The sequence below is a fragment of the Athene noctua genome, chromosome 16 (genome assembly GCF_965140245.1).
Source record: "Athene noctua chromosome 16, bAthNoc1.hap1.1, whole genome shotgun sequence".
NCBI lineage: Eukaryota > Metazoa > Chordata > Aves > Strigiformes > Strigidae > Athene > Athene noctua.
Window position 1 is genome coordinate 643526 of NC_134052.1, and position 18328 is coordinate 661853.

At 57.0% G+C, this 18328-nt stretch overlaps 1 protein-coding gene across 4 annotated transcripts in view; it reads left to right on the forward strand.

Moving 5' to 3' along the window:
* CHD6 (chromodomain helicase DNA binding protein 6) overlaps positions 1-18328 on the forward strand; it is a 92310-nt gene that overhangs the window by 53470 nt on the left and 20512 nt on the right. For 2 of the 4 annotated variants that reach the window (XM_074920484.1, XM_074920486.1), the window contains exons 9-24: positions 665-751; positions 1026-1175; positions 1479-1600; positions 2217-2460; positions 2898-3074; positions 4747-4890; positions 5668-5923; positions 6419-6629; positions 7145-7340; positions 7879-8043; positions 8447-8626; positions 9829-9939; positions 13260-13462; positions 13885-14084; positions 17321-17480; positions 17888-17977. In XM_074920484.1, the coding sequence (XP_074776585.1) occupies positions 665-751; positions 1026-1175; positions 1479-1600; positions 2217-2460; positions 2898-3074; positions 4747-4890; positions 5668-5923; positions 6419-6629; positions 7145-7340; positions 7879-8043; positions 8447-8626; positions 9829-9939; positions 13260-13462; positions 13885-14084; positions 17321-17480; positions 17888-17977 (2696 nt within the window). The remainder of the gene's footprint in view (positions 1-664; positions 752-1025; positions 1176-1478; positions 1601-2216; positions 2461-2897; positions 3075-4746; positions 4891-5667; positions 5924-6418; positions 6630-7144; positions 7341-7878; positions 8044-8446; positions 8627-9828; positions 9940-13259; positions 13463-13884; positions 14085-17320; positions 17481-17887; positions 17978-18328) is intronic. The other 2 variants (XM_074920485.1, XM_074920487.1) reach the window with 1 other exon arrangement.

The following is an 18328-nucleotide window of genomic DNA, read 5'->3' on the forward strand; positions in this document are numbered from 1 at the left end:
TTGGAACGCACTGTACCACTATAGCAAGGAGCAAATGCTCTTTCCTGTGACTAACTGGGGCTTGGGGAGCTGTGAACATAGAAACCTGTTTTTTCTCCTTCCCAAGCCCTAGACAATGTGTCTCTCAGAGGACCACTGCTAGTCTAAAGCCCACTCCTCCCTGGGTGTTCCTGGCAGAAGGATGAGCCCTTGCCTCATGAGCGGTTGCTGCTGGCAGCTGCTGAGCTGCAGGTGGGGAGAGAGAAAGGCAGAGACAGAGAACAAGGTGTCATCCCTTGCAGAGGAGTGGAATTCATCGGGTGCTATCTGTGGCTCTGTGCTGTGGCAGCCGCAGCTCTGGATGCTGCACCTAAGCCAGAGCATACAGCTCAGGGCTCTGTACCTCGGGGCCAGATGGGCTGGGGAGGACATTCCTGCCTCCCAGCAAAGGCAGCCTGGAGTCCACAGCTGCTCTAAAGCGAGAGCTTTGCCCTCTGCAGGGCTCTTGCATCCTCCCTGCCCAGAGACAGATGTCAGGGACCTGCATCCAGGGCACTTGGTGTGCTGTGCACAGCTAGCAGCATCCTAGAGACAGATGCCCCGCAGCTGTTTACTCCTGCCTGCCATTTGTTTAACCCTGGAATCACCTTGAACTTAACTCTCCTTTTACTGTTCACTGTTGCAGCCTGATGAGGATTTGTTCAACCCGGACTACGTGGAGGTAGATCGAATTCTGGAGGTGGCTCACACGAAGGACCCTGACACTGGGGAGGTCAGTGGCTGCATCGCTTGCTTGCCATGTGGAGGGAGGGAGGGGAGGAGGCTTGGCAGGGAGTCCAGACCCACAGCATGCATCATGTGTCGTCTCTGAGCACCCTGAGGCCTTCCCAGCCTTGCGCAGCCTGCACCCTGTCCCCGGGGCCCCGTGGCACAGGGGTGGATGGAGGGTCAGTGACTGTTTTGTGACTTGCTCTCAGCTGCAGCCTGTGCCTGCATGCTGGGGCTGAGCCCTGCGCTGTCTCTGAGCTGGTCTCTCCATGCTGCAGGAGGTGACTCACTACCTGGTGAAGTGGTGCTCGTTGCCCTATGAGGAGAGCACCTGGGAGCTGGAGGAGGATGTCGACCCAGGGAAGATTAAAGAGTTTGAAGCCCTCCAGATCCCCCCAGAGATCAAGCACATGGTAACGTACCCAGAGGTAACGTACCCGGCTGGCAGCTCGCTGCCCTGGGCAGGCAGGGACTGTCTGTGTCTTGCCAAGGTCCAGCTGTGCTGACCTCCTTGTCCCTGCTGCTGCAGTGCAAGCCTCATATCCTCCCGTCAGATGGGTTAGTTAGCAGGAGCTGAGGGTGGGATCCAGAGGCCAAGACCTTGCTGTGAATCAATTGTCAATGACTGTTCTGAAGTGTTGTCCTGATGTGCAGCCCTGGACGCGGGGTCTGGCCTTGCTGAGCGTTAGCCTCTTCTCTCCACGGACCTTGCTCCTGCTCTCTGCTCCTAGGAGCGCCCAGCATCTGAGTCCTGGCAGAAACTGGAGAAGTCCCGGGAGTATAAGAACAGCAACCAGCTGCGGGAGTATCAGCTGGAGGGAATGAACTGGCTGCTCTTCAACTGGTACAACAGGTGAGGAGGGGCTGGAGTGCTGTGCTCCCCGGGCGAGTCCTGCTGCAATGGGGCCCTGGTGTGTGCAGTCATGGGAGTGGTAGATCTGACAAACAGGGCCCTGACAGAGCAGCCATTGAGACCTTCCAGTGCTGGACCTGACAGGCAGCTGCCAGAAAAATGGTTTGGTTTAGCTTTGCAACTGAGTCTTTAGAAGTATTTCTCCCTGGTAAATGCTATTGAGTCTTGGAGATAGTAGGGCTTAGCTGTGGGTCTAAGATAAACCTGATTTTTGGTGTTGACCAGACTACTGGTGACCCATTCCTGTGGCAGGAGTGCAGGAATATGCATGTTCTCTGCTGCAGCTGGCCATCAGATGCATCTTTCATGGGCTAGCATGCACCCAAAGGACAGCATCTTTCACACTAACTTTGAGTCCATCATCTTGCAAGAAGTTGGATGGTCTGACTTACCCAGACTGGTTTGGATCAGTGTACCAATGTCCCCCTCACCCTTCACGCTGCAGGGTCAGAGAGGTGTGGGTGGAGGTGATGTGCCTGACGTCCCATCAGGGAGTTGGTGACAGGGTGGTTTCTGCCTGGGAGCCACGTTCACCTGCCCGTGTCCATCTCTGCAGGAAGAATTGCATCCTAGCTGACGAGATGGGGCTGGGGAAGACAATCCAGTCAATCACCTTCCTCTCAGAAATATTCCTGATGGGCATCCATGGCCCCTTCCTTATCATCGCACCTCTCTCCACCATCACCAACTGGGAGAGGGAGTTCCGCACCTGGACGGAGATGAATGCCATCGTGTACCATGGCAGCCAGATCAGCCGGCAAATGATCCAGCAGTACGAGATGGTGTACAGGGACACACAGGTGACTAACGCACACAGCACTCCCAGGATGCATCCCCCAGCCCTGGCTTCCTTTACTTGGGAAACTCTGAGCTTCATGTGGAGCTTGGTTCATCTGGAGAGGGAAAGGTGATCTTTTAAGGCCCCTTTGCTGGCCTGGACTCAGGGTGCACTGTGTATGAGTGAAGAGCAGGCCCAACTCATGCAGGAAGGGGAAAATGCAGCAGAGCCCCAGCCTCAGTTCTTGTCCAGGCCTGAAGCAGTGTCTGGTTTGGAAAGACACAGCCGGTGGCCAGTGAGGAGGCTTGCAGGAACGTGCCTGTTGCTTGAGAGAGATGGATCTGGGGAAGTCCCAGCTAGGATGCTAGCCAGATGCTAACACTGATATGTTGGCAGAATGTATGACAGTCCTGCTGCCCTGCAGAAGTCAAGCGCTGCATATGGTTTATGTCTCCCTAGGGTAACCCTCTTCCTGGGATCTTCAAGTTCCAGGTGGTTATCACCACGTTTGAGATGATCCTTGCCGACTGCCCGGAGCTAAAGAAGATCCAGTGGCGCTGCGTGGTCATTGATGAGGCACATCGCCTGAAGAACAGGAACTGCAAACTTCTGGAGGGGCTGAAGCTCATGGCCCTGGTGAGCATGTCCTGCCCAGGTTCATGTGAGAGCAGGGTGGGCCAGGGATGGCCCTGCCTAGCAGTCAGGTACCACTGCCAGCTGCTCAGGGCCAGTGCCAGGGCTGAGAGCTCCCTGTCAGAGGGAAAACCATCCAGGACCCATCGGGTTGCTGAAGCAGTGCCAGTCACGGGGGGGGCACTTTGATGGATGGGGCCCTGCAGCCATCACAAACTCCTTTTTGCTGAAGTGGAATATTAACCCACAGCAGGCCAAGTCCCCCTGTGCCTTCCCATCTGTGTGCACTCAGCTGCAGCACGCTGCAGCACACAGACACGGTTGCTTACCTGTGCTCAGCATCCTCCAGACGTGGTGTGCCTGGTACCCTGCCATGAACAGGGCTGCAGTATTCAAGCTGGATTCTTACCGCTCTGCAAACATTGGGACCAGTCCATGCCAGGGATAGAGGTGCAGGACAGTGTGTAGTGAAAAAGGGATCAGTGAGCTACTCTGAGAAATGGATTTGGATATTCAGCTCCTTTCCAGCCCTGGGAAAGGCAGCACTGCTGTTTGCTGGACCAAGGGCCATCAGGCCTATTGGATCTCCCAGCCCTACCCACCTTCCATCACACTCATCTGTAGCTGGGCCAGGCCTCTGAAAATTATTAGTCTTATATCTCCTGTTCCCAAAGACCCTGCTGTTTCCCTGTGATCTTGTGGCTTGAGCAGGTCCCTGCTGGGTTGTGAGCAGCCTGGGGTAGAGCAGGGTTGCTGCTGGCCCCCCTTTGTAACCATTGCCTTCCTTTGTACAAGTCCTGTGGGACTCTCCCACCTTACAGTTGCCCTTCTTTCATAGCTGGTGGCTCTTGGGGACATTCCCTGCATTAGGTTGGGCAGGAGGATTAGCTTGAGCACTGAGCGAGTGCCCCAGTCTCTGGCACTGCTGGGACAGAGCAGCTGGTGTGCCTGGGAGGCAGCACCCAGTGGTGCCTGAAGCCAGAGCCTGTGGTGTCAGCACATGGAAGTGAGTGTGTTCTCCTTGAGGGGCCATCTACTCCTTTCCTCACAGCCCAGGTCTTGGGTGGGGTTGTCTGGACCCCTCTCTCCTTTTATTGCGCATGTACCTGCATGGTGAGCCTCTAATAAAAGCTCCTTCTTGTTCCCAGTGCACACCTGACACAGTCATACCTTCCGCTGCTGGTTTTGGAGCACCCTGTTCATGCTCACCCTAGCAGCAGGTCCCAGATGCCCCTTGGTGTCACATGGCTCTGGACCATGTTCCCTCTTGTTTTGCCCAAGCCCTGAAGAGAGACATCCTGCCCCAGGTGCACAGAAGCTTGGGCTCTGTCAGCATCCCCATCCGTGCCAGCACAGCCATGCCTGGGGGTCTTGTGCCAGGGCAGGGTGCAAGCCTGGGGGCAGTGTGGGATTCTCAGTTTTGGCTGTTGTTGCTGCACAGAGCTGGACTGGGACACGTCCTGGGGAGCGACCTGGGAGCCATGAGACTGTGTTGCATGGCAGTGCCCGGGTGAGGGCTGGCACCAGGGCCAGGGGAGTCCTTCAGGGAGTGTGTGTGCCCCCAGGCCACCCAGAGTGCTGCTGAGGCTGAAAGACAAGGAGCATTGCACTCTTGGGACCCCTTGGACCCAGCTAGTGGGTCTGGGCCCTCAACCTGTTTTCTGTGTCTACCCAGGAGCACAAGGTACTGCTGACAGGGACGCCTCTGCAGAACTCAGTGGAGGAGCTCTTCAGCCTCTTGAATTTCCTGGAGCCACAGCAGTTTCCCTCAGAGACAGCCTTTCTGGAGGAGTTTGGAGACCTGAAGACAGAGGAGCAGGTACCTAGAAGAGTGATGCTGGTGACTGTTAGCACAGGTCACTGGGACACATGGTCACCAAGCCAGGCATGCACTCAGACATATGCTTCATGGAAGTGAATAGGACTCCTCATGCCAGGACAAGCAAAGTTGTGACAGAGCTCCCAGCACTGCTGTGGAGAGACCAGCCCATTCCAGGGCAGTGGTCTGCTCCCTGCCTGGGTCCCTGCTGCCCCTTGCACGCCTGGGCAGCACAGCTCGCCTGGCTTTCCCACCTGCTCTGTCCCTGAGACCAGCAGGAGTGTAGGGGGAGTGAGGAGATCAGCAAGTCTGTGGGTCAGCTGCCCTTGTCAGGTTCCCCTGGGGAGCTGTCCTCCAAAGTTCCACCTGAGCGTGGGTCATGGAAAGCAGCTCAGTCCCCTGGGCTGTCTCACTGCCGTTTGAGTGTCTGGCTTAAGTGGAGATTGGCCAGGGATCGTCATTCTGAGGGAGCAGACACAGGCATATGGAGCAACCATCATCTCGGCTGCTATCAAAGCTCTCAGCTCTCCTCCTATAGCAGGCTGCTAGCACCAGAAGTGCATGAAGTTCATGGCCCAGGGCTGGTCACTCACATGTGTCTGCCCCAGGGAAGTCAGATACTGAGATTGTACTGGCTGTCAGCAGAGCAGCTGCTTCGGGGTCATTTGCAGTGGGTTTCCAGCCTGGGGAGGCTCTAGCGTTGCAGGCCCCTCCGCTGTTGTCACTGTGTGCTTGCCATGCAGGAAGGGCAGTGAATCTCTGTACTTGCTCTGGCAGGTGAAGAAGCTGCAGTCCATCCTGAAGCCCATGATGCTGCGACGGCTGAAGGATGATGTAGAGAAGAATCTCGCACCTAAGCAGGAGACCATCATTGAGGTGGAGCTGACCAATATCCAGAAGAAATACTACCGGGCCATTCTAGAGAAGAACTTCTCCTTCCTCTCCAAGGGTGCCAACCAGCACAATATGCCCAACCTCATCAACACCATGATGGAGCTACGGAAGTGCTGCAATCACCCGTATCTCATCAACGGTGAGGGCTGTGCACAGGATGGGGGGTTGGATCTCACTGCGGCGTTCACTGGTCACTACCTGCAGAGCTCACCCAGCTTGGGAGCCAGCTCAGACCCTTGTGCCACCTGCTGCTGGTGTGGTTGTGTGTCCAACCCCAGCATGGGATGCAGTGATCTGCCTTGTTATCTTCACAGGCAGCCGAGCTCCCAGCAGGTGCTGCTTGCGGGTGGGCACCTCAGGGTCATGTGAGACTCCCTATGTTTGGGGGTGTTCAGGTGCAGGACCCTCTCTATCATCCCAGCTGGGCTTGTTCTGCCAAGAGCTGGTGCAAGCCCGGAAGAATGAGTCACAAGAGTGGAGGGGCTTCTGGAGATCTCTAGCCAACCTCCCCAGATCTGATGGACTGCATGCCTTCTGTTCCTGGTGTGGTGGCTTGCTGTTGCTCTGGGAGGGAGGCTGGGGGCAGCTACACTGCCAGCCTCGCCGAGAGCTCACGTCCCTTCTCACCTGGCAGGGGCGGAGGAGAAGATCCTGGAAGACTTCCGTAAAACGCACAGCCCTGAGGCGCCAGACTTCCAGCTGCAGGCGATGATCCAGGCGGCCGGGAAGCTGGTGCTCATCGATAAGCTGCTTCCCAAGCTGATCGCTGGTGGGCACAAGGTGCTCATCTTCTCCCAGATGGTGCGCTGCCTCGACATCCTGGAAGACTATCTCATTCAGAGGCGGTTAGTACAGGCTTCAACTTTCACCACAGGTCCTCCACATCACCTCCATACTACACTGTAGATACAGAGTGGAAACAGCCCATGATAAGGATTTGGTCATTCTGTGCCCTTGTACCAAACGATCCGAGTTACAGGCTACTGCTGGTGTGTGCAGAGATCCCAAAGCTGGGCAGCTCTGACCTGTCCATCCTGTGTTGCCCAGGGCCAGTCCTAGGAGTGACCAAATGGAAATAGGCCCTTCCCTTGGTCCTGGTTCCCATGAGCCCCATATCCATGCACTGTGCCTTGGGACATGATGATTTTACCATCATAAGGGTATGACTTTTGAGAACAACCACAGTGCACACAAGCCGGTGGGCTTTGAGCCTCCACCTATGCCCAGGTCCTGCCAGTAAGTCCTGGCTGCCTACATGCCCACACACAGCCCGGGGGAAGGAGCAAGAAGGAGTTTGTAAGCTGCTGACAGTTCAGACCCTGCTGTGACCCTGCTCTCACCTCTTCCCTTCTCGGAGCAGGTACACCTATGAGCGCATTGACGGGCGGGTGCGCGGGAACCTGCGCCAAGCTGCCATCGACCGCTTCTGCAAGCCTGACTCGGATCGCTTTGTCTTCCTCCTGTGCACGCGGGCGGGTGGGCTGGGCATCAACCTGACCGCTGCCGACACCTGCATCATCTTTGATTCGGACTGGAACCCACAGAATGACCTCCAGGTAACGGGCTGGGCCAGGCCAGGCACCAGCGGTGCTGCGGGATGGCCTCCAGCACTCCTGGCAGCTGGGAAGGGAAGGGCAGCAGCACCCAACTGTAGTGGAGTGCTGTGCTGGGGGAGCAGCAGGGGTGTAGGCAGAGCAGCCATGGCACGGGGAGGTCATAGTGTGGCTTTAAAAGCACGGGGGGGGGCACAGACCAAGCCACACTTTGTCCCTACCTGGTGTTGGAGGGTGTGAAGTGTTGGGTGCCCCACCTCTGTGGAGATCCAAGGATCCAGCCCCAGCCCTGTGCCCCTGCCCGGGGTGCAGGGGTCTCTGGTTCCTGCCTCACAGCTGTCCAGGCCTGGCACTAACCAGCACCCGCTGGCAGAGCCCTGCCAGGTCAGCCATGGGTGCTAGATGAGGGTGCTCTGGTGGGTGGGAGCTGGCTGTGGCTCAGGTCAGTGAGTGGGGGGTGCTGGCACAGGGTGCCACAAGCCACATGGTCCCCATCCCATGGGGCTCACTGTGCTTGACACCGTGCCCTCTGCACTCCCAGGCTCAAGCTCGCTGCCACCGGATCGGGCAGAGCAAGGCGGTGAAAGTCTATCGCCTCATCACCAGGAACTCCTATGAGCGGGAGATGTTCGACAAGGCCAGCCTGAAGCTGGGTCTGGATAAGGCTGTGCTGCAGGACATCAACCGCAAGGGCAGCACCAACGGGGTAGGTTGGCTGTCAGAGTGGGGCTAGGTGGGAGGTGCTGTGGAAGAGCTCTCCTCCTTCTGCTGCAAGTCACTGCCACTTTGGAGCAGAGACCTGGGCAAGTTTCTGGAGGGGGAAAACCCAGTCCCACACACTGGCGTTGCTGCTGTTTGGACTGGCAAGCTGTCCCTGCCCTGCCATGGGTTTGGGGAACACATGGTGCTTGTGTCTGGGTGATATGAACTGAAACTCGACAGTCTCTGAGGCAGTGTTTTGAAGTGACCTGTTTGCTGTAGCAGCAGGAGGTCTGGGTTGGCTTGGGGCATCTCTGCATGCCCTCCTGGGGCAGAGGGAAAAGCCACCTCCTGCTGTGCAGTGCCCAGGGCAGCTGGCCAGACTGGTGATGCCTCCGTGTTTTGGGCAGGTTCAGCAGCTCTCGAAGATGGAGGTGGAGGACCTGCTGCGGAAGGGAGCCTATGGTGCTCTCATGGATGAGGAGGATGAAGGATCGAAGTTCTGTGAGGAAGACATTGATCAGATCCTCCAGCGCAGGACACAGACCATCACAATCCAGTCTGAGGGGAAGGGCTCCACCTTTGCCAAGGTGTGTTGTGCTCCCTTAGGAGGAATGGGGACTCCCCTGGGGTGGTAGGGGACACGCTGGGACCATTCAGGGCAGTAATGGTGGGCTGGCCTCTGACCTCTTACATGTGGAGACATGTCTGCCTGGAGGCCAAGCTCTCCTGCCTGTCCCACTGTGCCCAGCACAGCAGCAGTGTGTTCTCATATCACTGGTGGTCAGCAGAGTATTGAGGAATTGAGGAGATGGTCACCAGCCTGGGCAGGTGACTTGAGGCTGCCCAGGAGGGTTCAGCTTGCCAGCTTACACTCACCTTTTGAAGGTGGCGCAGGCTGGTGAGAAGGCGGAGCAGGGTCTGCCCTCCAGGCGCTGGGCAGTGCCAGGGTGTGCTCTGTCACCAGGCCGGTGGCGTGGACAGATGCAGAGCTGCTCTTGGGTCCCAGTCAGGGCACTGCAGGGTGAAGGCCTTGCTCTTCTGATGGGCTGAGGACTCCTGGCCGAGGCAGCACTCCATGGCCTCATGCTCAGAGCTGTTGTGAGCAGGGTCAGGCTCCTCCTTGGGAAGGGTGCTAGAGTTCAAAACCTGGGTGAGATCCAGTCCTGAGCTGGGCTGATCATGGGTTGAGCTTATTTGATCTGGAGTCTATCACCCCCCTTGCCCTTCCAAACACCAGTGGTGCCTCAGTGTGGTGCTTTGCTGAGCAGAAATGCAGTTGGAGACCTGGACTGCCGGTGGTGTGGGAAGGAGTTGCACCTCCCTCAGCGGAGCCCACCTCTGTTTCTAGCCTCAGTCTTCTGCTGCCGTGGTACCTGACTCTGCAGGGAGAAGCCCAGGGCAGTGGTGGGACCCAGCTTCTGGCCTGCACAGTGCCTAGAGCTGGGTGCTCTGGTGCCCTGACATCCCCACAGGAGAGAGCCCAAGGAGCCAGCTCTGTGCCACACTCATGGCTGATGTCTGCTGGGGACACCAAAGGCCATCTGTCCCTTCTCTTGCAGGTGGCATAGCCCAGGCTCCATTTCCAACAGGTCAGGCAAGACAGCGGAAGAGAGGGGTTCAGCTCCCTTAAGCAAACAAAGAGCCCTCTGGCGTGTGTCAGCAAGGAGTGTAACACCCCATGACAGCAAGACTGTGCACTGAAGGCAGATGTGTTGGGGATCTCTGTATGGGGAAGGGCACACCTGGATGGTGGGTTGCATCCTGTTCACTCCTCTTCTTTCACTCCTAGGCCAGCTTCGTAGCATCGGGAAACAGAACTGACATTTCCTTAGATGACCCCAACTTCTGGCAAAAGTGGGCCAAGATAGCAGAGCTTGATACAGACGCCAAGAACGAAAAGGTAGGATCCAGCTCATGGCCCGTGCGCCCCACAGCTGATCTGACCCTGTGTGGTTTGGTCTCTGGGCAGGAGCTGTGTGCTTGCGCTGGACTCGTGAAGAACATCAGGAATTACTGCAAGGGAGGACTGACCCATGAGTGCTGGCTGAAGCCCTGATTACTTTAGCCACATGTTGGGCTGTCTGCCTGGTATTTTAGAGTGCTCAGTCTATGCTCCCAGCTACTCCCAAGCCTGGTTAAGGGACAATAGTTGGGGCTGGCAGCATGTGAGGGAAGAGGAGAGTGAAACAGCCAGCACAACGGCGCGCCTGTGAACCCAGCAGACTGGTGTGACTGCCTGTGTGTGAGCCGGAGCTATACCAGAGTTCCCCACAGCACAGGCAGGCAGGAGTGCCTCCTGCTGCCAGCCAGGTTGGGTGCTGGCAGCCTGGGCAGCTGAGACTGGGGCTCCATCGTGGAGCAGTACCAGGTCAGTCCCATGCTGCCCTCCAGGTGCCAGCTCTGATCTCCTGGCTCCCTGGCTGTCTCACCAAGCCCAGAGACTTTTGTTAACTCAAGGCATGCCAGGGCCAAGCTAACATGTGCCCTGGCAGGGCACAAAGGGGCCCAAGTGCCAGCTTTTGCTGTGGCTGGGGATTGGTGGGGTGAGCAAGGCTCTTCCCATGCTTGGGGGAAGCTGTGTAACCATTTCCCAGCCCAAACCCAAGTCCACTGAGCCCTGGCACACTGAGCAGAGGTGAGCATTTGACCTGGCAGCTCTGGAGGAGGCCTGGTGATCTGACATGGGTTTGTATACTCCAGTCCTTCAAGCTGGAGCTCACAGTGACAGGCACATTCATTTCACTGCAGCCCCCTGGCTCCCACCACCCCAGGTCTCAATGGCTAAGGAGGTGGTGTTTGTCCTGGAGAAGCTCCACAGGGTGCCTCAGCTCTCCCCACAGCGGGCAGAGAGGCAGCTGTACCCACTGGCCCGGGCTCCCTCTCCTCTCCCCATGTGGCCCTCCAGGCCCTTTGCAGGGCCGCAGCACCTGTGGGCCTGTTCAGGGAGCCTTCAACAAACAGCAAGTCCAGCCATTTAGTGACCTAGAAACAAAGTGGACTTGCAATTAGTTGAGGCTGGTGGGGAGCAGGTAACGTCAGAGCAGGCAGGTCCCTGTAATTGGTCGTGTGTCACATGGTCCTGTTTAATGCCAAAGTAATAACCATAATAACCACACTTCTCTGCTGTGATTTATTCATAACGTGTGGGTTCCAGAAGCAGCATGGGAGGATTTTGAGGAGGTGTGGTGGCATGATGGACTGCTGGTCAAGAGGCTTGTGTCAGGCACCATGGCACCCTCATGTCCCAGCATCTCACCAGCTTTGTGGATGTGAGGACACCCCTGGAACTGGGGGCCCTCGCTGAGCAAGCACTGGGCTGTGATGCTGTGGTGGGAGCAGTGGACTGCCTGGGCTGGAGCAGGCAGGGAGGGCTGGCTGGAAGGCAGCACATCTTTGCAAAAGAAGTGTCTCCTTCTGGTGAACACACCAGTACTGTGAGGGCTGAGATGCTGTGCTACTTCCCCACCTCACTTGTGCTCACAAACAAAGGCAGGTTGCAGGGAGGTTGAATATCGTGGCTGTGGCACTGGGTTTGTCAGAGCATGGCTGTGTGAGGGTTCTTGGTCTGGTTTGAGTCTCAGAGCTCTGTCCTAGGTTAGAGCAGGCTGGGGAAGGGGCTGCCAGGGGCTCAGTGCCTCAGGGGGTGGGCACAGCCCTGCATGGTGTCTGCAAATGCTCCCTCTTGCTCAACTTCTCATCTCTGAGCAGGAGGGTGCAAGGGAGGTCATCCGGCCCAGGTGGGTTTGGCCCTGACAGTGTAAGGGGTGTTGTGAGAGGAGCTCCAGCTTGGGCAGCTCCTTTGGTACTTTCCCCTGCTCTTACAGTGTCAAATGCTCCCTCATGCTGCCTGTTGGATATTTTCTGTACCCAACTGAACGCTAACCATGTTCACACCCAAGCCTTGGGGGGTTGTTTGAAGACCATGTGGGTCAGGCTCAATAACCAGGCATTGCTTGGGAAACAAATCTCTCTAAAAGCTGAACGTGAACAAGGATGAAGGGAGCTGCCCAAGGGTTCTCCTGGCCTGATGGAGCAAGTGGGGACAGGTTTGAATTGTGCCACTCCTTCCTCTGTCAGTGTTTGCATCCTGCCCTCAGGTATGGGAACAAGGAGTAAAAGCCAGGTGGATCTGGCAGGCCTGTCGCCATGTCCAAGTGAGGGGACTGTAAATGGATGCTCCTGGGGTCTCCCCTCTTGCCATCACTGGCAAACTGGCTCCTTCCCAGCAGCCACCATGAGCAAACATGGCAGCTGGAGCTGTGGTGAGCCGGTGCTTGCCTTCTCCGGGCCTGGTTAGCAGAGCTGCCGGGCGTTCCCCACACACTCTGGGGAACATCTCCTGGGGGCAGCATCCCTGTCCTCTGCCCACGGAAGGAGCTCTCTAGCTGAGCGCCGAGATGGAGCTGGGAGGGTGGGTGACTCCTGTGGAAGGCAGGAGTGACCAGGGGCGTCCCATCTCTCTGCTTGCTCTGCTGAGCTCGTGGGCTCAGCTGCGAACCGGGCCTCTCCTCCTGGCCCCTCCATCGAGTGCAGGGTGCTGTGCCCGGCTTGTGTGGCCCCAGGGCCTGCCGAAATTCCATCGAAGGCAGCAACACTGGAGAGGTGGTGTTATACAGCAGCAAGGGGAAGGCCCTGCAGCTCTGCAGAGCTCACCACTCTAGCAGGGAGAATGGGAGAGGGAGAATATGGGGGTCTGTGTCCCACATGCTTGAAATCCAGGCGGATTTAGATGACACAGATTTATTCAACAGGGTGGGGGGAAGGAGAGGAGGCAGGTACGTGCTATTTAATTTCATATTGCTCCCTCCTGCACCTTTTTGGAAGCTGCCTTTCCTCTTCCAGCCCACCTATTCCTCCCAACACAGAAATTACACCGCCTCCAGAACAGTGCTCAGCACAGGCAGTTCTGGGAGGGCCAAGTGTGATTCAGAGCTGAATCAGCTGCTGGTTGTCAGCAGTTTGAACCCAGAGGGCCCGATTTTCAGCCTGACATCATTCAGGCTGAATTTTGTGCTGGCCAGGAATTGTCTTGTGTGTGTGGACAGAGCCACATGCAGGTTACTTTGGAGCAGGTATCCCAGTGGGAAGGTGATGTCTAGCCATGGGGCTGGTGAGCCAGGAACCAGAGGCGTGAGCAGAGCGGGAGGCAGCGCGGAGAAGAGGATGTACTGTGCCTTGATGTTTCTGCCCATAGCTGAGCGTGTTCTCTCTGTCTCGTAGGAGAGCCTGGTCATCGACAGGCCCCGGGTGCGGAAGCAAACCAAACACTACAACTCCTTCGAAGAGGACGAGCTGATGGAATTCTCCGAGCTGGACAGTGACTCAGATGAGCGACCCACGCGCTCACGGCGCTTCAACGAGAAGACGCGGCGGTACCTGCGGGCTGAGTGCTTTCGCGTGGAGAAGAACCTGCTCATATTTGGGTGAGTCTTGCCCCCTCCCAGAGAGCACAGCCACAGCCTCCAGCTGCCCTAGTGCACACACGGGCCACTGGCTGCCCCAGCCACTTCATGTCCATCCTGCTTACAGTGTCCCCTCCTTCCAGCAGTGACCTCCCTGGTGGGACCTGGGCTTGAAGTGAACATTTGGGATGGAAGGAGAGTTAGGGGGGCAAAGCATTAGCTGGCAGTCGGTGCTTCCAGTCTGCTCCGGCCTCCGCCCTCCCAGGACTGAAGAGTCCTGGGCAAACCTCTCCTGCTCTCTGCTCCCGTAATGTAGGGGCACAAGTCCCCTGTGCAGGGGAGCTGGCAGGGCTGTGCCCCTGAGTGAGCTCCTGGAGAGACGTGCCAGCGAGGTCTCTAGTTGCACAGGGGTGTTTACTCTGTCTGTGTTCCTGCTGTTCCAGCTGGGGACGGTGGAAAGATATCCTGACCCACGGGCGGTTCAAGTGGCACCTGAATGAGAAGGACATGGAGATGATTTGTCGGGCCTTGCTGGTCTATTGCGTCAAACACTACAAGGGGGATGAGAAGATTAAGAGTTTTATCTGGGATCTCATCACACCGACAAAGGATGGCCAGAACCAGGCTCTGCAGAATCACTCAGGTATTGCGTGTTCTCTCTGCCATTGCACCTGTATCTGTCACCGCTGTGCCATCCTGTGGGACTGAGGCTGCAGAGTTCAAAGCAGAGCTGACTGAAGCAGCCAGCGAGCAGTTGTGCTTGAGCACCGCGACTCTCTGCTCAGAGAAGGTGGCTGCTGTGCGACTGACCTCCACGCTGACCCTCAGAGACAGCGTAGGGCCTGGCTGGGTGGGGGCATCTGTTTCCTGGCTCCCAGTGCCATGGCTGGCGCAGAGACAGCCATGTGGGGGGAGCAGAGATGCCATCCTATTCTCAAGTGGGTGTTGCTCAGTTTTCTCTGGCCTGTGAATACTGTCAGGGTTCCCCCACACGGGGAGACACCCCGGGCAATGAGCTCGTGGGGCGCTGGTGACTGTATGAACACATTGGGTGTGATAGGTGTGAGAGTGCTTATTCCACTCAGAGTGTAGATGTGCCTGGCTGTTCTCAGGGTGTTGCAGGACACAGCGTGGATCGTTGTGCAGGGACCCTACCTGTGCCTGTTGGCAGCCTCGGCCCTGATACCCACAGCTGAGCCCACCAGGCACGGCGCTCATGGCTGCAGGGGAAGTGCACCCCAGCTTGTGTCTCCTCTCATCATGGTTCTTGTCCCAGACATACTGGTCTGCAGTGCCTGCCCTGATGGGTGGAGGTGTGGTGTTGGTTTCTCCTGAAACTTTTGCAGTGCAGAATCCTACCCAGATGATGCTGCCTTATCTCACTCCATCTAGCAGGACCCTTTATCTCAGGTTTGGCTCTGCCCTCCCTGTTCAGAGGATTCATACACTTATTTTCTAGTGTGTGTGAGATCCACATGTCACACCACACGTCCAGTTTGTAATTGCATCTGTATTCTGTTGGGTGGAGGTTTCCAGTGTATCCTCAGCTTCACAGAGAGGCCACCTAGAGTCTTCCCCAGCCCTGCTCTCCGCTGGCTCTGGCTCTGCCTGTGCAGTGGAGTGCTGCAGATTCCCCCCTGCCTGCAGTGCAGCATCTGCTCTGTAGGCATCCCTTGGGGCTGGAGCAGCACAGCAAATAGACCCCACCACGAAACTGTTGTGCAGCCACAGTGGCTTTTGTCTTTAATGATATGAAGACAGAGCTGGTGCTGGCTCCTTGGATCAACTGGAGGGTTGTGGCCTGGGACATGTGGTCACTGCCCGTTCCGTGTCAGAGGACTGACGCAGCAGCACAGCGCCTGCATCCTGCGTCTTTCAGGACAGGTGAGTTGCGGGGCTGGGAGGGCTGGCTGAGGGAGACCATGGCTCCCTTGGGGTGGTCAGAGCCCCACAGCTGTGAGCTGCTTATGCGCTTGTGGTCTGTGCGCAAGGTGAGTAGTGAGGAGACAGGGACGTTCCAGCCTGATTTTGGCATCAGGAAGCCAGGCTGAAATCTGGGGCTCCTGTTTTGAGGTGGTGGAGCACAGAGAAGGCTGTTCTGGAGTGGTGCTGTTGCTGAGCCCCGGGAGTGTGCTGCGTGTTACTTGGTGCTTAAAACCTGACATCACCATTTCCTTCTGTCTGGACGTGTCCGACTGGCTTTGCAGTGTGAGGTCCGAGCGTGTGGCCATCAGTGGCTTCCTAAAGTTACTCCAATCACCTCCAACAATGTGAGCCACTCTGACAGAGCAGTGCTGGGATGGGACTCAAGAGCCCTGTGGGGAGCAGAGCAAGAGTAAGAAACAAATTGGGTGATACGAACGGGCTTGATTTAGATAATGCCAGGTAACAAGCAAACTGCGGTTTCAGTGGAAGGTCAGGAATGATTTAGTGCAAGAGCAGCACTAAAGTTGGGTGTTTAGCAGAAGGAAGCAACCAGGAACTTCTCCATCAGCTCTTCAGAATGGCTTTTCCCACCTGTGAAACCTCCATGTGATCTTGGCCAGAGGAACAATGAAGCCATGTAGCCTGACCTCAGGAGCTGGAGGACAGCAGAACCCTCCAGTGTGGAGCAGCCACGCGGCAGCTGCCGCTGTGGCCCACCAAGGAGCCTGAGGTGCCACTCGTGTTTGCGGAGAGCTGGCCAGGTGAGACATGCTCCAGGCGCCCCTGATGTGCAGAAAGCAACAGCAACCTCCAGCCCTTGCTAGTGCATCCTGAGGCTGTTCCTTCTCAGTCCCATATCCTTGTGACTGTGAGGCGTAAGCAGAGCCAGCGGGCAGCCCAGCTCAGGGCTCTGCTCAGATCCAGCCCCATCCTGCCTTCTGTCCTAGCAGAGACCAGGCTGCTGAGGAAGCAGCATTTGCCCAGACTTCGTCAGGCCAGTTTGCTGCTGGAGACAGGAGCCCTGGTGCTCACTGCAGCCACCTGAGCTGGAGCCCTTGTCCTGTCATGGAGCTGCAGACTTTATGCAGGTGCTGAGGACATAGCTATGCTCTCTTCTTCTTCCCTGGTGTCACAAGACTGGACAGATGGGACGGAACTGCTGAAGCCCTTCTTTCCCCTTCAAACCCATAGACAGGACCCTGCCTCAGAAGTGGCTGCCCGGGAAGGCAGCTCATCCGTCTTGGAAGACTCCAAACAATAGTGACCCAACCAGGAGTTGTTTCTACACTGCTGTGAACTCGCATCTTATTTCAAGGTGGAAAATGTGTTTAATTTTCAACCCCAGCCACTGGATTTCATTTTATCTTTGTCAGCCAGATGTGACTGTGTTCCTTTTCACCTCAGTATCTTTGCCAAGTGTAAATGCCCCTTGCAGTGCTCTGGTTTCCACGCAGCCCTCCTCCTGATGCACAGAAAAGGAAGCAACACTTACAGATCAGATCATCAGGATTGTTTTCTGGTCTTTGATCATTTAGGAGCTGCTTGTTTGAACTCTTGTCCCAAATCACTGTGTTGTCCCCGCAGGGTGAATGTCAGAGTTGGCTGTAGTATCTAGGTAAGGCTCTTAAGAGCCGTGCCCAGGACCAAGGTCCTTTCTGTGCTTTTTATACATCAGTGAGCGATCCATTGGGCTCACCGTTTCTCTGAGAACTCACAGCAATTCAGTTTCTGTGGTGATGCCCAAGCTTTTCCTGGAGACGGAGGCTCCCATGCTCTGTTTACCCTGTGTACTTCCCCCACCCTGGCTCACAGACCTGCAGCGAGGAGCTTTGCACAGCCTCCTCCAGCCTCCCAGCTCTGCTGCCCTGCCTGGGCACCAGAGGTGCCTTGTGGCGGTGCCCAGCCTGGCCCGTGGTGCCCCTGGTGCTCACTGTCTGCCACTTGCTCTTACAGGCTTGTCAGCTCCAGTTCCCAGGGGCAGGAAGGGGAAGAAGACGAAGAACCAGATGCTGCTTCCTGAGATAAAGAATGCGGACTGGCTTGCCACCTGCAACCCCGAGGTCGTCCTGCATGATGACAGCTACAAGAAGCACCTCAAACAGCACTGTAACAAGTGAGAGCGGGAGCACACGCTGGCTCCTGGAGACCGTGGGCTGAGGGCCTTTAGCGTGGGAGGGATTAGAGGGAGATGCAGAGGGCTCACGGCCAGTGCAGTATCACTGTGCTCCAACTGCTGGACTGCTCTCAGATGCTCCTCCAGGTAATGGGAGCTGGGTCCGGAGCAGCAAGCCTTTGGCCTCGGGGCCCCACCAGGTTGCAGCGCTGGGCACTGTGGTGTGACACCACATGGCTGGTGCCTGTCCTGCTTTGAGAAGGGGGGTCCTCCCACATGGGGGGTTTCCCTGGCCTTGCTGACCCTCAGAGTGGCCCCCTGTAAATGCTCTGGCAAGGGCTGTTGAGCCAAGCGTTAGGCTGGCATCTGTGTGCTAGCGTGTGTTCCTCTCTGCTGCTCCGAGACAGGGTTCTGCTGCGGGTACGAATGCTCTACTACCTGAAGGCTGAAGTGCTGGGGGAGGCTGCGGACAAAGCCTTCGAGGGGACCCCCGCCAGGTAGGGACCTTATGGTGAACCCCCGCGCTACTTCTTGGGGAGGTGGTGGTGGCACTTGAGCCCTGCCACAGCCACCCAGCCCAGCCACATCTGAGCTCACCATGGCTCCGGGCAAGTCAGACCCTGTGGTCAGATCCTTAGATGGCAGCTCTGCCTGAGCAGGGGCCGTGGCAGCCATGATGAGGCAGCTCTGAGGTTGCAGTGCCAGCCTGGGGGGTGGTGAGGACCCTTGGGGACACCCCGCAGCCTGCAGGAAAATGTCTCTACATGCTGCCTGACAAATTGGCCTTTAATCCAAAGTGGGAGCCCACAGAGACCCTGCCAGGTTCTCAGGGCCAGGCCTCGGAGCAG